The sequence below is a fragment of the Diorhabda carinulata genome, chromosome 8 (genome assembly GCF_026250575.1).
Source record: "Diorhabda carinulata isolate Delta chromosome 8, icDioCari1.1, whole genome shotgun sequence".
NCBI lineage: Eukaryota > Metazoa > Arthropoda > Insecta > Coleoptera > Chrysomelidae > Diorhabda > Diorhabda carinulata.
In genome coordinates, this window is record NC_079467.1 from 22,791,186 (window position 1) to 22,817,322 (window position 26,137).

The following is a 26,137-nucleotide window of genomic DNA, read 5'->3' on the forward strand; positions in this document are numbered from 1 at the left end:
AAGATAAAAGTTAAAAAAAATCATCGTTCACGTTTTTATTTATTCTCTTGATGTTCTTAAGCAGACCTAGAAACGGATCCATTTTCTGGTTAGTTTAAGTGAGGTTATAACTTAACTTCGATTAGAGATAATCTATTTTTTTATGAAATTCGAATCAAAAGGAACAATCCATTTCAAAAAGCTGAATTCAACCAATCCAATCATTGGTTATACCGAAAGAAGTAATTTCTGACGTCTGGGATCTCGAAAATACCAAATTAGCGTTACTAATAAAGATTCCCTTGCGCCAAGAAATATTATCAGTAGTTTTCTATACATCGCGGTATATCATGTACAATGTAAGTAAAATTCCAAGTTTTGAATACCAGATGTACACATCATAAACAGAAACTTGAGTTTTATCATTACAGAATGTATAACTATGAAACAACTTGTATATTTTAGTATTTTAGTGTCAGAATCTTAGTTAGTTTATTCTAGCAAGCTGTGAAACTAGTTTGGGCAAGTTTAGGTATAAAAGATTTTACAAGAATCTATAAATTCAGAATTTCTCGAAATGTATAGAGTGCTCTATCTTCAAAGCTATTGCTCGCAGAAATTTGTTAATAAATTTTCACACCAAATAGGTGAAAAGAAAACCGAGGAAATATTGATTTCCAAGATAATCGTGAGAAACAGATTTCAAAAAAAGTGTAAAATAGAATGTAAAATTGAATTCCTTTCATTAGAAACCTGTCAAGGTATTAAAGAAAATGTAAATTTTCAAATTTAACAAAAAATCAGTCAGATAAAAAAATTGGAGAACTATATTTTTAATTTTTATTGTCTCTAACGAGATTATTAAAAAACACTTTCAAACAAGAGTTGAATTGAAAACATTTGGATTATCCATGAAGGTCCTCAATCATTATCATTTTTGAAAATAAATTGAAAACAGTTAAAAGCGATTTGTTTATACAGTGCGTCTATAAAGTAAAGCATTAATTCCCTAATAGCTAAATGAGCGATAATAAGTTTTAGATGTTCTCGAAACAAGTCGATTTTTCACTTTAATTAATTGTTTTTTAAAATTATGATCTAGTATATGAAGCGAACCATCTTCGTGTGGTAAAATGTGTAACATATTGTTTCATATTGTTATAGGGTGGGCGAACATACAAAAGTCTTTTTGAATTCATTATTTTACTGAATGTAATAAACACCACGTTGAATAGAATTACAATAGAACAACAACGAACAAACGAAAATTGATGACATGTACAAATGTTTTTCCAATGACGAAAAGACTATGACAGAACCGGCATTACATTCTTTAACATTATGTAGCCTATTATATAGCACTACGATCTTTCAGATGACGAATAGTTGCAGATTTGTGGTAGTTTCTAAGTGGCTAGGAATTTTGATGTTTGCTCACCCTGTATTAATTGGAAACAACTAAAATTTTTGGTATTAGCTCATTGAAGGAAATAGTTGATTAAGTTCGTTTACTCATTTTATGAGATTATTATGTATTTAATAGTTTCGGGAATTTTTTGTGGACGCACCGTATAAAAATATCTATACTATATTTTATTTTTTACTTTAGTCACATTGTATTTATTATTGAAGATTCAACTTCGGTAAACGGCAGTTACATAAATAGTTAAATGCCTATTCATAAAAAACTGAATTCAAGATTCTATTTCAACTAAAATTTTACTGATCTAAAAGCGACACCTACTGGACTTGGGGATAATACCTCTTTACTTGTGTCTATTCGAGAAGCCATGCTGTAGGAGGACATCGCAATAGATTCGGGTAGCGCTGAGGAAGTGTTACCTTTTGAAGAACTTCCTTCTACATATGGGAAAGGGTATTTTCTTCGAGGAGGTGATACAACTTTTCCATCGGTTGTTTTTTCAGAAGTAGCTTCCGAATGGGTGAGTTCTTGGTATTGAGACATGACTAACTTTCTCGGTAGTTCCGTTTCTTGAATCATTATATCTTCTTGTACGTTGGCGCAAGCAATTAAATCTGATATTCTATGAGACGATTCGTGTATAGATTCTAGGGATTTTCTCGATTTCGGCGATGTAGGAGATAAAGATTTGAATCGGCCATTTGCATCAGAACTTACTTCGTGATCTGATGGGGAACTTGGTAGTGCCACTGATTCTGATAAGCTGGAATCCGTAGTATCAACTAAAGATATTTCTGTCTCATTTCTTAAAGTTGAGGCTACTCTTCTGATGTTTTCGAAAGGTTGCCGATAAATTACTTCAATGGATCCTGTGTAGTTTTGTGTTCTCGTAAAAACTTCCGAAGTTATTAGTTTTGTGTTACCATTTGCAGATCGTACTCTAATTGGGCTACCTGGAAGTGAAGTGGGACTGGTACTTTTACGTCCTTCGTCTACTAGTTCTTGGTAAGAGGTTGGAATTACACTTTGACTTCTGGTACGGTCGGCAAATTGGACGGTTTTATCGTAGGACGGTTTATCGCTGAATTTTTTGATATGATCACTTACAATGGTACGACGCAATTTAGTTGGGGATGGACTCGGTTTAGGACTTTCTATTCGCGTAAATACCTCTCTCTTATATATTTTCGTTTCCTCTCTAGCCAAACAATTTTTAGTTTCAGTTAATTTATTGGAATCTATTATTTTGCTTTGTACTTTTTTCTTAGGAGTCGTCGGAGTTGATTGGGTTTTAATTTTGTGTATTGATGATGATTCTTTGAGTTTGATTTCTTTGACTGGCGTACATTTTTTTTCATCGGAAATGCTAGTTTTAGGATATGGACCCTTTTCTTTAGTTCTATCATCGATATTTTGTTTATTTCTCAATTTTTCATTAGAATTATCTATATCTCGTTTATCTTTAGTTTTAGTTTTATCTTTTTTTTCTATTTTCATATCTCTTGAAACAGTTGACATCATGTACCTGTGGACGGTATTATCGTATTTTCTAGTAACATGTTGTGATACCGGGACTTCAGAAGGAACAACTGTTTTTTTTTTGTAAGATATTTTTATAGCAGGTTTCACTGAAGAAATACTTTCACTACTCGACATACTTGTTACGGATGTTTTGGTATTGGAAGCCCGCCTAATTACTTTTTCTGATTTCATTTTCATTGCCTCTTTAGAAACACTATCGTGACTTGATAATTTTGTCAAAGATCGCTTACCAAATTGACTAGAATTGTTATCAGTTTTTACTTTCGCAGCTTTACCTGACGTATCGTTCACTAATTCTTTACAAGTTCCATCATACTTTGTTGACTTAGTTACAGACCTCTTTGTTTGACTATGAACTTCATTAGAACCTTTAGATGGTTCTCTTATTTCGGTACGTAACTTTTCATGTCCTGGTAGTTTCCTGATTTCGAGATCATCCCAGTTTGGTTTCTCTTTGACAACTTTATGTATATTTGCGCTGGAGCTACCCATAGACTCACTTCTAGTTTTTGAACTTTTCTTTATGTTTTTTGATTTTGTGATTTGTCTAGTCTGAATCAATTTTTCCTCATCCGAACTCAAATCTGAATCAGCCCTAAGTTTTCTTGGCTTTAATTTTGGACTTTGCCTGGAATATACCTTCTTTTTACCATGCTCCTCATCTGGTACTTTACATTGAGTAGTTAATCTAGTTGAGGCAAATTGTTTCTTTCTCGAATGAAGTTTATTCTCGTCGTGATCAGTGAGAGTTACTTCCAACATATCACCCGTCATAATTATGTCAGAAGTTGAAACGTCATACTGTTGAGAGCATTTCTTTTGATGAAGCTCTAACGGAGGGATTGAGATACGATCCATCTTATGATACGATTCAGTTTCTGATGACAACGGTTCTATATCAGTTTCCGAAAACTTTCTTGTATCTGTACACTTTTTAGATGTTTGTTCTGGAAATTTATCCATCATATTCCGAAGCCGTTGGTCTTCATTTTCCGCCTCGAGATAATCTGAAGAAGTAGTGATAGGAGAAATTTTGTCTCCTATCAATTTAACAGAAGATTTGTTCATCTTAACGTCTTTACCAGCAGGTATTTTGTCATCTTGCTTTTCAGAAACAATGTCAGTTATTTCTGGCATTGTTGGTTTCTTTGTGGAATCAATTGATTTGTCATCTTCTTCAACTGGGGAATGCTTTTCACCTTTTTTATCAGTGATCGGTTCTGCCGCTATTTTATGAACGGGTTTTATTGGTGACATTGGTGCTAATGGTGTTGTTGGACCAGAGGATTTCTTGTCAGATACTATTATACTAGAAGGTTTAGATTCGGCCGGCTGTTTATCGTCAGGTTTGTGTAATTCTGTTGGTTCCATTTTGAATGAAGACGGAGTTCGTTCCTCCTCGATGAGAGATTCTCTGTCTCCTATCAATGCAATTGGAGATTTCTGCAACTTAACGTCTTTATCATCAGGTATTTTGTCATGTTGTTCTCCAGAATCAATGTCAGTTATTTTTGGCATTGTTGGTTTTTTCATGGATTCAATTGATTTGTCATCTTCTTTAACTGGTGAATGCTTCTCACCTTCTTTATCAGTGATCGGTTCTATCGATATATTTTCAACGGGTTTCACTGGTGACATTGGTGCTAATGTTGTTGTTGGACCAGGGGATTTCTTGTCACCCAGTATCATACTAGCAGGTTGAGATTCGGCAGGCTGTTTATCGTCAGGTTTGTGTAATTCTGTGGGTTCCATTTTAAGTGAAGACGGAGTTCGTACCTCCTCGATGGGAGATTCTCCGTCTCCTATCAATGCAATTGGAAATTTCTGTATCTTAACGTCTTTATCATCAGGTATTTTGTCATGTTGTTCTTTAGAATCAATGTCAGTTATTTTTGGCATTGTTGCTTTCTCCGTGGATTCAATTGATTTGTCATCTTCTCTAACTGGAGAATGCTTTTCACCTTCTTTATCAGTGATTGGTTCTATCGATATTTTTTCAACGGGTTTTATTGGTGACATTGGTGTTGTTGGACCAGGGGATTTCTTGTCAGCTAATATTATACTAGAAGGTTTAGATTCTGCCTGCTGTTTATCGTCAGGTTTGTGTAATTCTGTGGGTTCCATTTTGAGTGAAGACGGAGTTCGTACCTCCTCGATGGAAGATTCTCCGTCTCCTATCAATGCAATTGGAGATTTCTGCATCTTAACGTTTTTATCATCAGGTATTTTGTCATGTTGTTCTTTAGAATCAATGTCAGTTATTTTTGGCATTGTTGCTTTCTCCGTGGATTCAATTGATTTGTCATCTTCTCTAACTGGAGAATGCTTTTCACCTTCTTTATCAGTGATCTGTTCTATCGATATTTTTTCAACGGGTTTTATTGGTGACATTGGTGTTGTTGGACCAGGGGATTTCTTGTCAGCTAATATTATACTAGAAGGTTTAGATTCTGCCTGCTGTTTATCGTCAGGTTTGTGTAATTCTGTGGGTTCCATTTTAAGTGAAGACGGAGTTCGTACCTCCTCGATGGAAGATTCTCCGTCTCCTATCAATGCAATTGGAGATTTCTGCATCTTAACGTTTTTATCATCAGGTATTTTGTCATGTTGTTCTTTAGAATCAATGTCTGTTATTCTTGGCATTGTTGCTTTCTCCGTGGATTCAATTGATTTGTCATCTTCTTTAACAGGTGAATGCTTTTCACCTTCTTTATCAGTGATCGGTTCTATCGATATTTTTTCAACGATTTTCAATGGTGACATCGGTGATAATTGTGTTGTTGGACCAGGGGATTTCTTGTCAGCTAATATTATACTAGAAGGTTGAGATTCGGCAGGCTGTTTATCGTCAGGTTTGTGTAATTCTGTGGGTTCCATTTTGAGTGAAGACGGAGTTCGTACCTCCTCGATGGAAGATTCTCCGTCTCCTATCAATGCAATTGGAGATTTCTGCATCTTAACGTTTTTATCATCAGGTATTTTGTCATGTTGTTCTTTAGAATCAATGTCAGTTATTCCTGGCATTGTTGCTTTCTCCGTGGATTCAATTGATTTGTCATCTTCTTTAACTGGAGAATGCTTTTCACCTTCTTTATCAGTGATCGGTTCTATCGATATTTTTTCAACGGGTTTTATTGGTGACATTGGTGTTGTTTGACTAGGGGATTTCTTGTCAGCTAGTATCATACTAGGAGGTTGAGATTCGGCAGGCTGTTTATCGTCCAGTTTATGTAATTCTGTGGGTTTCATTTTGAGTGAAGACGGAGTTCGTACCTCCTCGATGCGAGATTCTCCGTCTCCTATCAATGCAATTGGAGATTTCTGCATTTTAACGTCTTTATCATCAGGTATTTTGTCATGTTGTTCTTCAGAATCAATGTCAGTTATTCCTGGCATTGTTGCTTTCTCCGTGGATTCAATTGATTTGTCATCTTCTTTAACTGGAAAATGCTTTTCACCTTCTTTATCAGTGATCGGTTCTATCGATATTTTTTCAACGATTTTTATTGGTGACATTGGTGCTGATGGTGTTGTTGGACCAGATGATTTCTTGTCACCTAGTATTATACTAGCAGGTTGAGATTCGGCAGGCTGTTTATCGTCAGGTTTGTGTAATTCTGTGGGTTCCATTTTGAGTGAAGACGGAGTTCGTACCTCCTCGATAGGAGATTCTCTGTCTCCTATCAATGCAATTGGAGATTTCTGCATCTTAACGACTTCATCATCAGGTATTTTGTCATGTTGTTCTTTAGAATCAATGTCAGTTATTTCTAGCATTGTTGGTTTTTTCGTGGATTCAATTGATTTGTCATCTTCTTTAACTGGAGAATGCTTTTCACCTTCTTTATCAGTGATCGGTTCTATCGATATTTTTTCAACGGGTTTTATTGGTGACATTGGTGCTAATGGTGTTGTTGGACCAGGGGATTTCTTGTCAGCTACTATTATACTAGCAGGTTGAGATTCTGCAGGCTGTTTATCTTCAGGTTTGTGTAATTCTGTGGTTTCCATTTTGAGTGAAGACGGAGTTCGTACCTCCTCGATGGGAGATTCTCCGTCTCCTATCAATGCAATTGGAGATTTCTGCATCTTAACGTCTTTATCATCAGGTATTTTGTCATGTTGTTCTTCAGAATCAATGTCAGTTATTTTTGGCATTGTTGGTTTTTTCGTGGATTCAATTGATTTGTCATCTTCTCTAACTGGAGAATGCTTTTCACCTTCTTTATCAGTGATCTGTTCTATCGATATTTTTTCAACGGGTTTTATTGGTGACATTGGTGTTGTTGGACCAGGGGATTTCTTGTCAGCTAATATTATACTAGAAGGTTTAGATTCTGCCTGCTGTTTATCGTCAGGTTTGTGTAATTCTGTGGGTTCCATTTTAAGTGAAGAAGGAGTTCGTACCTCCTCGATAGGATATTCTCTGTCTCCTATCAATGCAATTGGAGATTTCTGCAACTTAACGTCTTTATCATCAGGTATTTTGTCATGTTGTTCTCCAGAATCAATGTCAGTTATTTTTGGCATTGTTGGTTTTTTCGTGGATTCAATTGATTTGTCATCTTCTTTAACAGGTGAATGCTTCTCACCTTCTTTATCAGTGATCGGTTCTATCGATATTTTTTCAACGATTTTCAATGGTGACATCGGTGATAATTGTGTTGTTGGACCAGGGGATTTCTTGTCAGCTAATATTATACTAGGAGGTTTAGATTCGGCCGGCTGTTTATCGTCAGGTTTGTGTAATTCTGTGGGTTCCATTTTGAGTGAAGACGGAGTTCGTACCTCCTCGATGGAAGATTCTCCGTCTCCTATCAATGCAATTGGAGATTTCTTCATCTTAACGTCTTTATCATCAGGTATTTTGTCATGTTGTTCTTTAGAATCAATGTCAGTTATTCCTGGCATTGTTGCTTTCTCCGTGGATTCAAATGATTTGTCATCTTCTTTAACTGGAAAATGCTTTTCACCTTCTTTATCAGTGATCGGTTCTGTCGCTATTTTTTCAACGGGTTTTATTGGTGACATTGGTGCTAATGGTGTTATTGGACCAGGGGATTTCTTGTCAGCTAATATTATACTAGAAGGTTGAGATTCGGCAGGCTGTTTATCGTCAGGTTTGTGTAATTCTGTGGGTTCCATTTTGAGTGAAGACGGAGTTCGTACCTCCTCGATGGCAGATTCTCCGTCTCCTATCAATGCAATTGGAGATTTCTGCATCTTAACGTTTTCATCATCAGGTATTTTGTCATGTTGTTCTTTAGAATCAATGTCAGTTATTCCTGGCATTGTTGCTTTCTCCGTGGATTCAATTGATTTGTCATCTTCTTTAACTGGAAAATGCTTTTCACCTTCTTTATCAGTGATCTGTTCTATCGATATTTTTTCAACGGGTTTTATTGGTGACATTGGTGCTAATGGTGTTATTGGACCAGGGGATTTCTTGTCAGCTAATATTATACTAGAAGGTTGAGATTCGGCAGGCTGTTTATCGTCAGGTTTGTGTAATTCTGTGGGTTCCATTTTGAGTGAAGACGGAGTTCGTACCTCCTCGATGGAAGATTCTCCGTCTCCTATCAATGCAATTGGAGATTTCTTCATCTTAACGTCTTTATCATCAGGTATTTTGTCATGTTGTTCTTTAGAATCAATGTCAGTTATTTTTGGCATTGTTGGTTTTTTCGTGGATTCAATTGATTTGTCATCTTCTTTAACTGGAGAATGCTTTTCACCTTCTTTATCAGTGATCGGTTCTATCGATATTTTTTCAACGGGTTTTATTGGTGACATTGGTGTTGTTTGACTAGGGGATTTCTTGTCAGCTAGTATCATACTAGGAGGTTGAGATTCGGCAGGCTGTTTATCGTCCAGTTTATGTAATTCTGTGGGTTTCATTTTGAGTGAAGACGGAGTTCGTACCTCCTCGATGCGAGATTCTCCGTCTCCTATCAATGCAATTGGAGATTTCTGCATTTTAACGTCTTTATCATCAGGTATTTTGTCATGTTGTTCTTCAGAATCAATGTCAGTTATTTTTGGCATTGTTGGTTTTTTCGTGGATTCAATTGATTTGTCATCTTCTTTAACTGGAGAATGCTTTTCACCTTCTTTATCAGTGATCGGTTCTATCGATATTTTTTCAACGGGTTTTATTGGTGACATTGGTGTTGTTTGACTAGGGGATTTCTTGTCAGCTAGTATCATACTAGGAGGTTGAGATTCGGCAGGCTGTTTATCGTCCAGTTTATGTAATTCTGTGGGTTTCATTTTGAGTGAAGACGGAGTTCGTACCTCCTCGATGCGAGATTCTCCGTCTCCTATCAATGCAATTGGAGATTTCTGCATTTTAACGTCTTTATCATCAGGTATTTTGTCATGTTGTTCTTCAGAATCAATGTCAGTTATTTTTGGCATTGTTGGTTTTTTCGTGGATTCAATTGATTTGTCATCTTCTTTAACTGGAGAATGCTTTTCACCTTCTTTATCAGTGATCGGTTCTATCGATATTTTTTCAACGGGTTTTATTGGTGACATTGGTGTTGTTTGACTAGGGGATTTCTTGTCAGCTAGTATCATACTAGGAGGTTGAGATTCGGCAGGCTGTTTATCGTCCAGTTTATGTAATTCTGTGGGTTTCATTTTGAGTGAAGACGGAGTTCGTACCTCCTCGATGCGAGATTCTCCGTCTCCTATCAATGCAATTGGAGATTTCTGCATTTTAACGTCTTTATCATCAGGTATTTTGTCATTTTGTTCTTCAGAATCAATGTCAGTTATTTTTGGCATTGTTGGTTTTTTCGTGGATTCAATTGATTTTTCATCTTCTTTAACTGGAGAATGCTTTTCACCTTCTTTATCAGTGATCGGTTCTGTCGCTATTTTTTCAACGGGTTTTATTGGTGACATTGGTGCTAATGGTGTTGTTGGACCAGGGGATTTCTTGTCACCCAGTATTATACTAGAAGGTTTAGATTCTGCCTGCTGTTTATCGTCAGGTTTGTGTAATTCTGTGTGTTCCATTTTAAGTGAAGTCGAAGTTCGTTCCTCCTCGATGGGAGATTCTCCGTCTGCTATCAATGCAATTGGAGATTTCTTCATCTTAACGTCTTTATCATCAGGTATTTTGTCATGTTGTTCTTTAGAATCAATGTCAGTTATTTTTGGCATTGTTGGTTTTTTAGTGGATTCAATTGATTTGTCATCTTCTTTAACAGGTGAATGCTTTTCATATTTTTCATCAGTGATCGGTTCTGTCGCTATTTTTTCAACGGGTTTTATCGGTGACATTGGTGCTAATGGTGTTGTTGGACCAGGGGATTTCTTGTCAGCTAATATTATACTAGAAGGTTTAGATTCGGCCGGCTGTTTATCGTCAGGTTTGTGTAATTCTGTGGGTTCCATTTTGAGTGAAGACGGAGTTCGTACCTCCTCGATGGGAGATTCTCCGTCTCCTATCAATGCAATTGGAGGTTTCTGCATCTTAACGTCTTTATCATCAGGTATTTTGTCATTTTGTTCTTCAGAATCAATGTCAGTTATTTTTGGCATTGTTGGTTTTTTCGTGGATTCAATTGATTTTTCATCTTCTTTAACTGGAGAATGCTTTTCACCTTCTTTATCAGTGATCGGTTCTGTCGCTATTTTTTCAACGGGTTTTATTGGTGACATTGGTGCTAATGGTGTTGTTGGACCAGGGGATTTCTTGTCACCCAGTATTATACTAGAAGGTTTAGATTCTGCCTGCTGTTTATCGTCAGGTTTGTGTAATTCTGTGTGTTCCATTTTAAGTGAAGTCGAAGTTCGTTCCTCCTCGATGGGAGATTCTCCGTCTGCTATCAATGCAATTGGAGATTTCTTCATCTTAACGTCTTTATCATCAGGTATTTTGTCATGTTGTTCTTTAGAATCAATGTCAGTTATTTTTGGCATTGTTGGTTTTTTAGTGGATTCAATTGATTTGTCATCTTCTTTAACAGGTGAATGCTTTTCATATTTTTCATCAGTGATCGGTTCTGTCGCTATTTTTTCAACGGGTTTTATCGGTGACATTGGTGCTAATGGTGTTGTTGGACCAGGGGATTTCTTGTCAGCTAATATTATACTAGAAGGTTTAGATTCGGCCGGCTGTTTATCGTCAGGTTTGTGTAATTCTGTGGGTTCCATTTTGAGTGAAGACGGAGTTCGTACCTCCTCGATGGGAGATTCTCCGTCTCCTATCAATGCAATTGGAGGTTTCTGCATCTTAACGTCTTTATCATCAGGTATTTTGTCATGTTGTTCTTCAGAATCAATGTCAGTTATTTTTGCCATTAATGGTTTTTTCGTGGATTCAATTGATTTGTCATCTTCTCTAACTGGAGAATGCTTTTCACCTTCTTTATCAGTGATCGGTTCTATCGATATTTTTTCAACGGGTTTTATTGGTGACATTGGTGTTGTTTGACTAGGGGATTTCTTGTCACCCAGTATTATACTAGAAGGTTTAGATTCTGCCTGCTGTTTATCGTCAGGTTTGTGTAATTCTGTGTGTTCCATTTTAAGTGAAGTCGAAGTTCGTTCCTCCTCGATGGGAGATTCTCCGTCTGCTATCAATGCAATTGGAGATTTCTTCATCTTAACGTCTTTATCATCAGGTATTTTGTCATGTTGTTCTTCAGAATCAATGTCAGTTATTCCTGGCATTGTTGCTTTCTCCGTGGATTCAATTGATTTGTCATCTTCTTTAACTGGAAAATGCTTTTCACCTTCTTTATCAGTGATCGGTTCTATCGATATTTTTTCAACGATTTTCAATGGTGACATCGGTGATAATTGTGTTGTTGGACCAGGGGATTTCTTGTCAGCTAATATTATACTAGAAGGTTGAGATTCGGCAGGCTGTTTATCGTCAGGTTTGTGTAATTCTGTGGGTTCCATTTTGAGTGAAGACGGAGTTCGTACCTCCTCGATGGAAGATTCTCCGTCTCCTATCAATGCAATTGGAGATTTCTGCATCTTAACGTTTTTATCATCAGGTATTTTGTCATGTTGTTCTTTAGAATCAATGTCAGTTATTCCTGGCATTGTTGCTTTCTCCGTGGATTCAATTGATTTGTCATCTTCTTTAACTGGAGAATGCTTTTCACCTTCTTTATCAGTGATCGGTTCTATCGATATTTTTTCAACGGGTTTTATTGGTGACATTGGTGTTGTTTGACTAGGGGATTTCTTGTCAGCTAGTATCATACTAGGAGGTTGAGATTCGGCAGGCTGTTTATCGTCCAGTTTATGTAATTCTGTGGGTTTCATTTTGAGTGAAGACGGAGTTCGTACCTCCTCGATGCGAGATTCTCCGTCTCCTATCAATGCAATTGGAGATTTCTGCATTTTAACGTCTTTATCATCAGGTATTTTGTCATGTTGTTCTTCAGAATCAATGTCAGTTATTCCTGGCATTGTTGCTTTCTCCGTGGATTCAATTGATTTGTCATCTTCTTTAACTGGAAAATGCTTTTCACCTTCTTTATCAGTGATCGGTTCTATCGATATTTTTTCAACGATTTTTATTGGTGACATTGGTGCTGATGGTGTTGTTGGACCAGATGATTTCTTGTCACCTAGTATTATACTAGCAGGTTGAGATTCGGCAGGCTGTTTATCGTCAGGTTTGTGTAATTCTGTGGGTTCCATTTTGAGTGAAGACGGAGTTCGTACCTCCTCGATAGGAGATTCTCTGTCTCCTATCAATGCAATTGGAGATTTCTGCATCTTAACGACTTCATCATCAGGTATTTTGTCATGTTGTTCTTTAGAATCAATGTCAGTTATTTCTAGCATTGTTGGTTTTTTCGTGGATTCAATTGATTTGTCATCTTCTTTAACTGGAGAATGCTTTTCACCTTCTTTATCAGTGATCGGTTCTATCGATATTTTTTCAACGGGTTTTATTGGTGACATTGGTGCTAATGGTGTTGTTGGACCAGGGGATTTCTTGTCAGCTACTATTATACTAGCAGGTTGAGATTCTGCAGGCTGTTTATCGTCAGGTTTGTGTAATTCTGTGGGTTCCATTTTGAGTGAAGACGGAGTTCGTACCTCCTCGATGGGAGATTCTCCGTCTCCTATCAATGCAATTGGAGATTTCTGCATCTTAACGTCTTTATCATCAGGTACTTTGTCATGTTGTTCTTTAGAATCAATGTCAGTTATTCCAGGCATTGTTGCTTTCTCCGTGGATTCAATTGATTTGTCATCTTCTTTAACAGGTGAATGCTTTTCATCTTCTTTATCAGTGATCGGTTCTATCGATATTTTTTCAACGGGTTTCACTGGTAACATTGGTGCTAATGGTGTTGTTGGACCAGGGGATTTCTTATCAGCTAATATAATACTAGAAGGTTTAGATTCTGCCTGCTGTTTATCGTCAGGTTTGTGTAATTCTGTGGGTTCCATTTTGAGTGAAGACGGAGTTCGTACCTCCTCGATGGAAGATTCTCTGTCTCCTATCAATGCAATTGGAGATTTCTTCATCTTAACGTCTTTATCATCAGGTATTTTGTCATGTTGTTCTTTAGAATCAATGTCAGTTATTTTCGGCATTGTTGGTTTTTTCGTGGATTCAATTGATTTGTCATCTTCTTTAACAGGTGAATGCTTTTCATATTTTTCATCAGTGATCGGTTCTGTCGCTATTTTTTCAACGGGTTTTATTGTTGACATTGGTGCTAATGGTGTTGTTGGACCAGGGGATTTCTTGTCAGCTAATATTATACTAGAAGGTTTAGATTCGGCCGGCTGTTTATCGTCAGGTTTGTGTAATTCTGTGGGTTCCATTTTGAGTGAAGACGGAGTTCGTACCTCCTCGATGGGAGATTCTCCGTCTCCTATCAATGCAATTGGAGGTTTCTGCATCTTAACGTCTTTATCATCAGGTATTTTGTCATGTTGTTCTTCAGAATCAATGTCAGTTATTTTTGCCATTAATGGTTTTTTCGTGGATTCAATTGATTTGTCATCTTCTCTAACTGGAGAATGCTTTTCACCTTCTTTATCAGTGATCGGTTCTATCGATATTTTTTCAACGGGTTTTATTGGTGACATTGGTGTTGTTTGACTAGGGGATTTCTTGTCAACTAGTATTATACTAGAAGATTTAGATTCTGCCTGCTGTTTATTGTCAGGTTTGTGTAACTCTGTGGGTTCCATTTTGAGTGAAGACGGAGTTCGTACCTCCTCGATGCGAGATTCTCCGTCTCCTATCAATGCAATTGGAGATTTCTGCATTTTAACGTCTTTATCATCAGGTATTTTGTCATGTTGTTCTTCAGAATCAATGTCAGTTATTCCTGGCATTGTTGCTTTCTCCGTGGATTCAATTGATTTGTCATCTTCTTTAACTGGAAAATGCTTTTCACCTTCTTTATCAGTGATCTGTTCTATCGATATTTTTTCAACGGGTTTTATTGGTGACATTGGTGTTGTTGGACCAGGGGATTTCTTGTCAGCTGATATTATACTAGAAGGTTTAGATTCTGCCTGCTGTTTATCGTCAGGTTTGTGTAATTCTGTGGGTTCCATTTTAAGTGAAGAAGGATTTCGTACCTCCTCGATAGGATATTCTCCGTCTCCTATCAATGCAATTGGAGATTTCTGCATCTTAACGTCTTTATCATCAGGTATTTTGTCATGTTGTTCTCCAGAATCAATGTCAGTTATTTTTGGCATTGTTGGTTTTTTCGTGGATTCAATTGATTTGTCATCTTCTTTAACAGGTGAATGCTTCTCACTTTCTTTATCAATGATCGGTTCTATCGATATTTTTTCAACGATTTTCAATGGTGACATCGGTGATAATTGTGTTGTTGGACCAGGGGATTTCTTGTCAGCTAATATTATACTAGAAGGTTTAGATTCTGCCTGCTGTTTATCGTCAGGTTTGTGTAATTCTGTGGGTTCCATTTTGAGTGAAGACGGAGTTCGTACCTCCTCGATGGAAGATTCTCCGTCTCCTATCAATGCAATTGGAGATTTCTGCATCTTAACGTTTTTATCATCAGGTATTTTGTCATGTTGTTCTTTAGAATCAATGTCAGTTATTTTTGGCATTGTTGGTTTTTTCGTGGATTCAATTGATTTGTCATCTTCTTTAACAGGTGAATGCTTTTCATATTTTTCATCAGTGATCGGTTCTGTCGCTATTTTTTCAACGGGTTTTATTGGTGACATTGGTGTTGTTTGACTAGGGGATTTCTTGTCAGCTAGTATCATACTAGGAGGTTGAGATTCGGCAGGCTGTTTATCGTCCAGTTTATGTAATTCTGTGGGTTTCATTTTGAGTGAAGACGGAGTTCGTACCTCCTCGATGCGAGATTCTCCGTCTCCTATCAATGCAATTGGAGATTTCTTCATCTTAACGTCTTTATCATCAGGTATTTTGTCATGTTGTTCTTTAGAATCAATGTCAGTTATTTTTGGCATTGTTGGTTTTTTCGTGGATTCAATTGATTTGTCATCTTCTTTAACTGGAGAATGCTTTTCACCTTCTTTATCAGTGATCGGTTCTATCGATATTTTTTCAACGGGTTTTATTGGTGACATTGGTGTTGTTTGACTAGGGGATTTCTTGTCAGCTAATATTATACTAGAAGGTTTAGATTCTGCCTGCTGTTTATCGTCAGGTTTGTGTAATTCTGTGGGTTCCATTTTAAGTGAAGTTGAAGTTCGTTCCTCCTCGATGGGAGATTCTCCGTCTGCTATCAATGCAATTGGAGATTTCTTCATCTTAACGTCTTTATCATCAGGTATTTTGTCATGTTGTTCTTTAGAATCAATGTCAGTTATCTTTGGCATTGTTGGTTTTTTCGTGGATTCAATTGATTTGTCATCTTCTTCAACTGGAGAATGCTTTTCACCTTCTTTATCAGTGATCGGTTCTGTCGCTATTTTTTCAACGGGTTTTATTGTTGACATTGGTGTTGTTTGACTAGGGGATTTCTTGTCAGCTAGTATCATACTAGGAGGTTGAGATTCGGCAGGCTGTTTATCGTCCAGTTTATGTAATTCTGTGGGTTTCATTTTGAGTGAAGACGGAGTTCGTACCTCCTCGATGCGAGATTCTCCGTCTCCTATCAATGCAATTGGAGATTTCTTCATCTTAACGTCTTTATCATCAGGTATTTTGTCATGTTGTTCTTTAGAATCAATGTCAGTTATTTTCGGCATTGTTGGTTTTTTCGTGGATTCAATTGATTTGTCATCTTCTTTAACAGGTGAATGCTTTTCATATTTTTCATCAGTGATCGGTTCTGTCGCTATTTTTTCAACGGGTTTTATTGGTGACATTGGTGCTAATGGTGTTGTTGGACCAGGGGATTTCTTGTCAGCTAATATTATACTAGAAGGTTTAGATTCGGCCGGCTGTTTATCGTCAGGTTTGTGTAATTCTGTGGGTTCCATTTTAAGTGAAGACGGAGTTCGTACCTCCTCGATGGGAGATTCTCCGTCTCCTATCAATGCAATTGGAGGTTTCTGCATCTTAACGTCTTTATCATCAGGTATTTTGTCATGTTGTTCTTTAGAGTCAATGTCAGTTATCTTTGGCATTGTTGGTTTTTTCGTGGATTCAATTGATTTGTCATCTTCTCTAACTGGAGAATGCTTTTCACCTTCTTTATCAGTGATCTGTTCTATCGATATTTTTTCAACGGGTTTTATTGGTGACATTGGTGTTGTTGGACCAGGGGATTTCTTGTCAACTTGTATTATACTAGGAGGTTGAGATTCGGCAGGCTGTTTATCGTCAGGTTTGTGTAATTCTGTGGGTTCCATTTTAAGTGAAGACGGAGTTCGTACCTCCTCGATGGGAGATTCTCCGTCTCCTATCAATGCAATTGGAGATTTCTGCATTTTAACGTCTTTATCATCAGGTATTTTGTCATGTTGTTCTTCAGAATCAATGTCAGTTATTTTTGCCATTGTTGGTTTTTTCATGGATTCAATTGATTTGTCATCTTCTTTAACAGGTGAATGCTTTTCATATTTTTCATCAGTGATCGGTTCTGTCGCTATTTTTTCAACGGGTTTTATTGGTGACATTGGTGCTAATGGTGTTGTTGGACCAGGGGATTTCTTGTCAGCTAATATTATACTAGAAGGTTTAGATTCGGCCGGCTGTTTATCGTCAGGTTTGTGTAATTCTGTGGGTTCCATTTTAAGTGAAGACGGAGTTCGTACCTCCTCGATGGGAGATTCTCCGTCTCCTATCAATGCAATTGGAGGTTTCTGCATCTTAACGTCTTTATCATCAGGTATTTTGTCATGTTGTTCTTTAGAGTCAATGTCAGTTATCTTTGGCATTGTTGGTTTTTTCGTGGATTCAATTGATTTGTCATCTTCTCTAACTGGAGAATGCTTTTCACCTTCTTTATCAGTGATCTGTTCTATCGATATGTTTTCAACGGGTTTTATTGGTGACATTGGTGTTGTTGGACCAGGGGATTTCTTGTCAACTTGTATTATACTAGGAGGTTGAGATTCGGCAGGCTGTTTATCGTCAGGTTTGTGTAATTCTGTGGGTTCCATTTTGAGTGAAGACGGAGTTCGTACCTCCTCGATGCGAGAATCTCCGTCTCCTATCAATGCAATTGGAGATTTCTGCATCTTAACGTCTTTATCATCAGGTATTTTGTCATGTTGTTCTTTAGAATCAATGTCAGTTATACCTGGCATTGTTGCTCTCTCCGTGGATTCAATTGATTTGTCATCTTCTCTAACTGGAGAATGCTTTTCACCTTCTTTATCAGTGATCTGTTCTATCGATATTTTTTCAACGGGTTTTATTGGTGACATTGGTGTTGTTGGACCAGGGGATTTCTTGTCAGCTGATATTATACTAGAAGGTTTAGATTCTGCCTGCTGTTTATCGTCAGGTTTGTGTAATTCTGTGGGTTCCATTTTAAGTGAAGAAGGATTTCGTACCTCCTCGATAGGATATTCTCCGTCTCCTATCAATGCAATTGGAGATTTCTGCATCTTAACGTCTTTATCATCAGGTATTTTGTCATGTTGTTCTCCAGAATCAATGTCAGTTATTTTTGGCATTGTTGGTTTTTTCGTGGATTCAATTGATTTGTCATCTTCTTTAACTGGAAAATGCTTTTCACCTTCTTTATCAGTGATCGGTTCTATCGATATTTTTTCAACGGGTTTTATTGGTGACATTGGTGCTAATGGTGTTGTTGGACCAGGGGATTTCTTGTCAGCTACTATTATACTAGAAGGTTTAGATTCTGCCTGCTGTTTATCGTCAGGTTTGTGTAATTCTGTGGGTTCCATTTTAAGTGAGGAAGGATTTCGTACCTCCTCGATAGGATATTCTCCGTCTCCTATCAATGCAATTGGAGATTTCTGCATCTTAACGTCTTTATCATCAGGTATTTTGTCATGTTGTTCTCCAGAATCAATGTCAGTTATTTTTGGCATTGTTGGTTTTTTCGTGGATTCAATTGATTTGTCATCTTCTTTAACTGGAAAATGCTTTTCACCTTCTTTATCAGTGATCGGTTCTATCGATATTTTTTCAACGGGTTTTATTGGTGACATTGGTGCTAATGGTGTTGTTGGACCAGGGGATTTCTTGTCAGCTGATATTATACTAGAAGGTTTAGATTCTGCCTGCTGTTTATCGTCAGGTTTGTGTAATTCTGTGGGTTCCATTTTAAGTGAAGAAGGATTTCGTACCTCCTCGATAGGATATTCTCCGTCTCCTATCAATGCAATTGGAGATTTCTGCATCTTAACGTCTTTATCATCAGGTATTTTGTCATGTTGTTCTCCAGAATCAATGTCAGTTATTTTTGGCATTGTTGGTTTTTTCGTGGATTCAATTGATTTGTCATCTTCTTTAACAGGTGAATGCTTCTCACCTTCTTTATCAATGATCGGTTCTATCGATATTTTTTCAACGATTTTCAATGGTGACATCGGTGATAATTGTGTTGTTGGACCAGGGGATTTCTTGTCAGCTAATATTATACTAGAAGGTTTAGATTCTGCCTGCTGTTTATCGTCAGGTTTGTGTAATTCTGTGGGTTCCATTTTGAGTGAAGACGGAGTTCGTACCTCCTCGATGGAAGATTCTCCGTCTCCTATCAATGCAAATGGAGATTTCTGCATCTTAACGTTTTTATCATCAGGTATTTTGTCATGTTGTTCTTTAGAATCAATGTCAGTTATTTTCGGCATTGTTGGTTTTTTCGTGGATTCAATTGATTTGTCATCTTCTTTAACAGGTGAATGCTTTTCATATTTTTCATCAGTGATCGGTTCTGTCGCTATTTTTTCAACGGGTTTTATTGGTGACATTGGTGTTGTTTGACTAGGGGATTTCTTGTCAGCTAGTATCATACTAGGAGGTTGAGATTCGGCAGGCTGTTTATCGTCCAGTTTATGTAATTCTGTGGGTTTCATTTTGAGTGAAGACGGAGTTCGTACCTCCTCGATGCGAGATTCTCCGTCTCCTATCAATGCAATTGGAGATTTCTTCATCTTAACGTCTTTATCATCAGGTATTTTGTCATGTTGTTCTTTAGAATCAATGTCAGTTATTTTCGGCATTGTTGGTTTTTTCGTGGATTCAATTGATTTGTCATCTTCTTTAACAGGTGAATGCTTTTCATATTTTTCATCAGTGATCGGTTCTGTCGCTATTTTTTCAACGGGTTTTATTGGTGACATTGGTGCTAATGGTGTTGTTGGACCAGGGGATTTCTTGTCAGCTAATATTATACTAGAAGGTTTAGATTCGGCCGGCTGTTTATCGTCAGGTTTGTGTAATTCTGTGGGTTCCATTTTGAGTGAAGACGGAGTTCGTACCTCCTCGATGGGAGATTCTCCGTCTGCTATCAATGCAATTGGAGATTTCTTCATCTTAACGTCTTTATTATCAGGTATTTTGTCATGTTGTTCTTTAGAATCAATGTCAGTTATTTTTGGCATTGTTGGTTTTTTCGTGGATTCAATTGATTTGTCATCTTCTTTAACTGGAGAATGCTTTTCACCTTCTTTATCAGTGATCGGTTCTGTCGCTATTTTTTCAACGGGTTTTATTGGTGACATTGGTGCTAATGGTGTTGTTGGACCAGGGGATTTCTTGTCATCTAATATTATACTAGAAGGTTGAGATTCGGCAGGCCGTTTATCGTCAGGTTTGTGTAATTCTGTGGGTTCCATTTTAAGTGAAGACGGAGTTCGTACCTCCTCGATGGGAGATTCTCCGTCTCCTAGCAATGCAATTGGAGATTTCTGCATCTTAACGTCTTTATCATCAGGTATTTTGTCATGTTGTTCTTTAGAATCAATGTCAGTTATTTTTGGCATTGTTGGTTTTTTCGTGGATTCAATTGATTTGTCATCTTCTTTTACAGGTGAATACTTTTCACCTTCTTTATCAGTGATCGGTTCTGTCGCTATTTTTTCAACGGGTTTTATCGGTGACATTGGTGCTAATGGTGTTGTTGGACCAGGGGATTTCTTGTCATCTAATATTATACTAGAAGGTTGATATTCGGCAGGCTGTTTATCGTCAGGTTTGTGTAATTCTGTGTGTTCCATTTTAAGTGAAGTCGAAGTTCGTTCCTCCTCGATGGGAGATTCTCCGTCTGCTATCAATGCAATTGGAGATTTCTTCATCTTAACGTCTTTATCATCAGGTATTTTGTCATGTTGTTCTTTAGAATCAATGTCAGTTATTTTCGGCATTGTTGGTTTTTTCGTGGATTCAATTGATTTGTCATCTTCTTTAACTGGAGAATGCTTTTCACCTTCTTTATCAGTGATCGGTTCTGTCGCTATTTTTTCAACGGGTTTTATCGGTGACATTGGTGCTAATGGTGTTGTTGGACCAGGGGATTTCTTGTCATCTAATATTATACTAGAAGGTTGATATTCGGCAGGCTGTTTATCGTCAGGTTTGTGTAATTCTGTGTGTTCCATTTTAAGTGAAGTCGAAGTTCGTTCCTCCTCGATGGGAGATTCTCCGTCTGCTATCAATGCAATTGGAGATTTCTTCATCTTAACGTCTTTATTATCAGGTATTTTGTCATGTTGTTCTTTAGAATCAATGTCAGTTATTTTTGGCATTGTTGGTTTTTTCGTGGATTCAATTGATTTGTCATCTTCTTTAACTGGAGAATGCTTTTCACCTTCTTTATCAGTGATCGGTTCTATCGATATTTTTTCAACGGGTTTTATTGGTGACATTGGTGTTGTTTGACTAGGGGATTTCTTGTCAGCTAATATTATACTAGAAGGTTTAGATTCTGCCTGCTGTTTATCGTCAGGTTTGTGTAATTCTGTGGGTTCCATTTTAAGTGAAGTTGAAGTTCGTTCCTCCTCGATGGGAGATTCTCCGTCTGCTATCAATGCAATTGGAGATTTCTTCATCTTAACGTCTTTATCATCAGGTATTTTGTCATGTTGTTCTTTAGAATCAATGTCAGTTATCTTTGGCATTGTTGGTTTTTTCGTGGATTCAATTGATTTGTCATCTTCTTTAACTGGAGAATGCTTTTCACCTTCTTTATCAGTGATCGGTTCTATCGATATTTTTTCAACGGGTTTTATTGGTGACATTGGTGTTGTTTGACTAGGGGATTTCTTGTCATCTAATATTATACTAGAAGGTTGAGATTCGGCAGGCCGTTTATCGTCAGGTTTGTGTAATTCTGTGTGTTCCATTTTAAGTGAAGACGGAGTTCGTACCTCCTCGATGGGAGATTCTCCGTCTCCTATCAATGCAATTGGAGATTTCTGCATCTTAACGTCTTTATCATCAGGTATTTTGTCATGTTGTTCTTTAGAGTCAATGTCAGTTATCTTTGGCATTGTTGGTTTTTTCGTGGATTCAATTGATTTGTCATCTTCTCTAACTGGAGAATGCTTTTCACCTTCTTTATCAGTGATCTGTTCTATCGATATGTTTTCAACGGGTTTTATTGGTGACATTGGTGTTGTTGGACCAGGGGATTTCTTGTCAACTTGTATTATACTAGGAGGTTGAGATTCGGCAGGCTGTTTATCGTCAGGTTTGTGTAATTCTGTGGGTTCCATTTTGAGTGAAGACGGAGTTCGTACCTCCTCGATGCGAGAATCTCCGTCTCCTATCAATGCAATTGGAGATTTCTGCATCTTAACGTCTTTATCATCAGGTATTTTGTCATGTTGTTCTTTAGAGTCAATGTCAGTTATCTTTGGCATTGTTCGTTTTTTCGTGGATTCAATTGATTTGTCATCTTCTCTAACTGGAGAATGCTTTTCACCTTCTTTATCAGTGATCTGTTCTATCGATATGTTTTCAACGGGTTTTATTGGTGACATTGGTGTTGTTGGACCAGGGGATTTCTTGTCAACTTGTATTATACTAGGAGGTTGAGATTCGGCAGGCTGTTTATCGTCAGGTTTGTGTAATTCTGTGGGTTCCATTTTAAGTGAAGACGGAGTTCGTACCTCCTCGATGGGAGATTCTCCGTCTCCTATCAATGCAATTGGAGATTTCTGCATTTTAACGTCTTTATCATCAGGTATTTTGTCATGTTGTTCTTCAGAATCAATGTCAGTTATTTTTGCCATTGTTGGTTTTTTCATGGATTCAATTGATTTGTCATCTTCTTTAACAGGTGAATGCTTTTCATATTTTTCATCAGTGATCGGTTCTGTCGCTATTTTTTCAACGGGTTTTATTGGTGACATTGGTGCTAATGGTGTTGTTGGACCAGGGGATTTCTTGTCAGCTAATATTATACTAGAAGGTTTAGATTCGGCCGGCTGTTTATCGTCAGGTTTGTGTAATTCTGTGGGTTCCATTTTAAGTGAAGACGGAGTTCGTACCTCCTCGATGGGAGATTCTCCGTCTCCTATCAATGCAATTGGAGGTTTCTGCATCTTAACGTCTTTATCATCAGGTATTTTGTCATGTTGTTCTTTAGAGTCAATGTCAGTTATCTTTGGCATTGTTGGTTTTTTCGTGGATTCAATTGATTTGTCATCTTCTCTAACTGGAGAATGCTTTTCACCTTCTTTATCAGTGATCTGTTCTATCGATATGTTTTCAACGGGTTTTATTGGTGACATTGGTGTTGTTGGACCAGGGGATTTCTTGTCAACTTGTATTATACTAGGAGGTTCAGATTCGGCAGGCTGTTTATCGTCAGGTTTGTGTAATTCTGTGGGTTCCATTTTGAGTGAAGACGGAGTTCGTACCTCCTCGATGCGAGAATCTCCGTCTCCTATCAATGCAATTGGAGATTTCTGCATCTTAACGTCTTTATCATCAGGTATTTTGTCATGTTGTTCTTTAGAGTCAATGTCAGTTATCTTTGGCATTGTTGGTTTTTTCGTGGATTCAATTGATTTGTCATCTTCTCTAACTGGAGAATGCTTTTCACCTTCTTTATCAGTGATCTGTTCTATCGATATTTTTTCAACGGGTTTTATTGGTGACATTGGTGTTGTTGGACCAGGGGATTTCTTGTCAACTTGTATTATACTAGGAGGTTGAGATTCGGCAGGCTGTTTATCGTCAGGTTTGTGTAATTCTGTGGGTTCCATTTTGAGTGAAGACGGAGTTCGTACCTCCTCGATGGGAGATTCTCCGTCTCCTATCAATGCAATTGGAGATTTCTGCATTTTAACGTCTTTATCATCAGGTATTTTGTCATGTTGTTCTTCAGAATCAATGTCAGTTATTTTTGCCATTGTTGGTTTTTTCATGGATTCAATTGATTTGTCATCTTCTTTAACAGGTGAATGCTTTTCATATTTTTCATCAGTGATCGGTTCTGTCGCTATTTTTTCAACGGGTTTTATTGGTGACATTGGTGCTAATGGTGTTGTTGGACCAGGGGATTTCTTGTCATCTAATATTATACTAGAAGGTTGAGATTCGGCAGGCTGTTTATCGTCAGGTTTGTGTAATTCTGTGGGTTCCATTACAGGTGAAGTCGAAGTTCGTTCCTCCTCGATGGGAGATTCTCCGTCTCCTATCAATGCAATTGGAGATTTCTGCATCTTAACGTCTTTATCATCAGGTATTTTGTCATGTTGTTCTTCAGAATCAATGTCAGTTATTTTTGGCATTGTTGGTTTTTTCGTGGATTCAATTGATTTGTCATCTTCTCTAACTGGAGAATGCTTTTCACCTTCTTTATCAGTGATCGGTTCTGTCGCTATTTCTTCAACGGGTTTTATTGGTGACATTGGTGCTAATGGTGTTGTTGGACCAGGGGATTTCTTGTCACCCAGTATTATACTAGCAGGTTGAGATTCGGCAGGCTGTTTATCGTCAGGTTTGTGTAATTCTGGGGGTTCCATTACAGGTGAAGTCGAAGTTCGTTCCTCCTCGATGGGAGATTCTCCGTCTCCTATCAATGCAATTGGAGATTTCTGCATCTTAACGTCTTTATCATCAGGTATTTTGTCATGTTGTTCTTCAGAATCAATGTCAGTTATTTTTGGCATTGTTGGTTTTTTCGTGGATTCAATTGATTTGTCATCTTCTTTAACTGGAGAATGCTTTTCACCTTCTTTATCAGTGATCGGTTCTATCGATATTTTTTCAACGGGTTTTATTGGTGACATACGTGTTGTTTGACTAGGGGATTTCTTGTCAACTAGTATTATACTAGGAGGTTGAGATTCGGCAGGCTGTTTATCGTCCAGTTTATGTAATTCTGTGGGTTTCATTTTGAGTAAAGACGGAGTTCGTACCTCCTCGATGCAAGAATCTCCGTCTCCTATCAATGCAATTGGAGATTTCTGTATTTTAACGTCTTTATCATCAGGTATTTTGTCATGTTGTTCTTCAGAATCAATGTCAGTTATTTTTGGCATTGTTGGTTTTTTCGTGGATTCAATTGATTTGTCATCTTCTTTAACTGGAGAATGCTTTTCACCTTCTTTATCAGTGATCGGTTCTATCGATATTTTTTCAACGGGTTTTATTGGTGACATAGGTGTTGTTTGACTAGGGGATTTCTTGTCAACTAGTATTATACTAGGAGGTTGAGATTCGGCAGGCTGTTTATCGTCCAGTTTATGTAATTCTGTGGGTTTCATTTTGAGTGAAGACGGAGTTCGTACCTCCTCGATGCAAGATTCTCCGTCTCCTATCAATGCAATTGGAGATTTCTGCATCTTAACGTTTTTATCATCAGGTATTTTGTCATGTTGTTCTTCAGAATCAATGTCAGTTATTTTTGCCATTGTTGGTTTTTTCGTGGATTCAATTGATTTGTCATCTTCTTTAACAGGTGAATGCTTTTCATATTTTTCATCAGTGATCGGTTCTGTCGCTATTTTTTCAACGGGTTTTATTGGTGACATTGGTGCTAATGGTGTTGTTGGACCAGGGGATTTCTTGTCAGCTAATATTATACGAGAAGGTTTAGATTCGGCCGGCTGTTTATCGTCAGGTTTGTGTAATTCTGTGGGTTCCATTTTAAGTGAAGACGGAGTTCGTACCTCCTCGATGGGACATTCTCCGTCTCCTATCAATGCAATTGGAGGTTTCTGCATCTTAACGTCTTTATCATCAGGTATTTTGTCATGTTGTTCTTCAGAATCAATGTCAGTTATTTTTGGCATTGTTGGTTTTTTCGTGGATTCAATTGATTTGTCATCTTCTTTAACAGGTGAATGCTTTTCATATTTTTCATCAGTGATCGGTTCTGTCGCTATTTTTTCAACGGGTTTTATTGGTGACATTGGTGCTAATGGTGTTGTTGGACCAGGGGATTTCTTGTCAGCTAATATTATACTAGAAGGTTCAGATTCGGCCGGCTGTTTATCGTCAGGTTTGTGTAATTCTGTGGGTTCCATTTTAAGTGAAGACGGAGTTCGTACCTCCTCGATGGGAGATTCTCCGTCTCCTATCAATGCAATTGGAGGTTTCTGCATCTTAACGTCTTTATCATCAGGTATTTTGTCATGTTGTTCTTCAGAATCAATGTCAGTTATTTTTGGCATTGTTGGTTTTTTCGTGGATTCAATTGATTTGTCATCTTCTCTAACTGGAGAATGCTTTTCACCTTCTTTATCAGTGATCGGTTCTGTCGCTATTTCTTCAACGGGTTTTATTGGTGACATTGGTGCTAATGGTGTTGTTGGACCAGGGGATTTCTTGTCAGCTAATATTATACTAGAAGGTTTAGATTCGGC

The 26,137-nt window shown here is 37.5% G+C and overlaps 1 protein-coding gene across 43 annotated transcripts in view; it reads right to left on the reverse strand.

The window, feature by feature from the left end:
* LOC130897163 (ankyrin-3-like) overlaps nt 1–26,137 on the reverse strand; it is a 217,828-nt gene that overhangs the window by 49,733 nt on the left and 141,958 nt on the right. For 4 of the 43 annotated variants that reach the window (XM_057805834.1, XM_057805833.1, XM_057805832.1 and 1 more), the window contains exon 1: nt 1,822–9,689. The exons of the other annotated variants lie outside the window; for them this stretch is intronic. In XM_057805834.1, coding sequence (XP_057661817.1) covers nt 1,822–9,664 — 7,843 coding nt within the window. In that variant the 5' untranslated portion in view covers nt 9,665–9,689. Of the gene's footprint in view, nt 1–1,821; nt 9,690–26,137 lie in introns of those variants that run through there. 43 annotated transcript variants of the gene reach the window in all.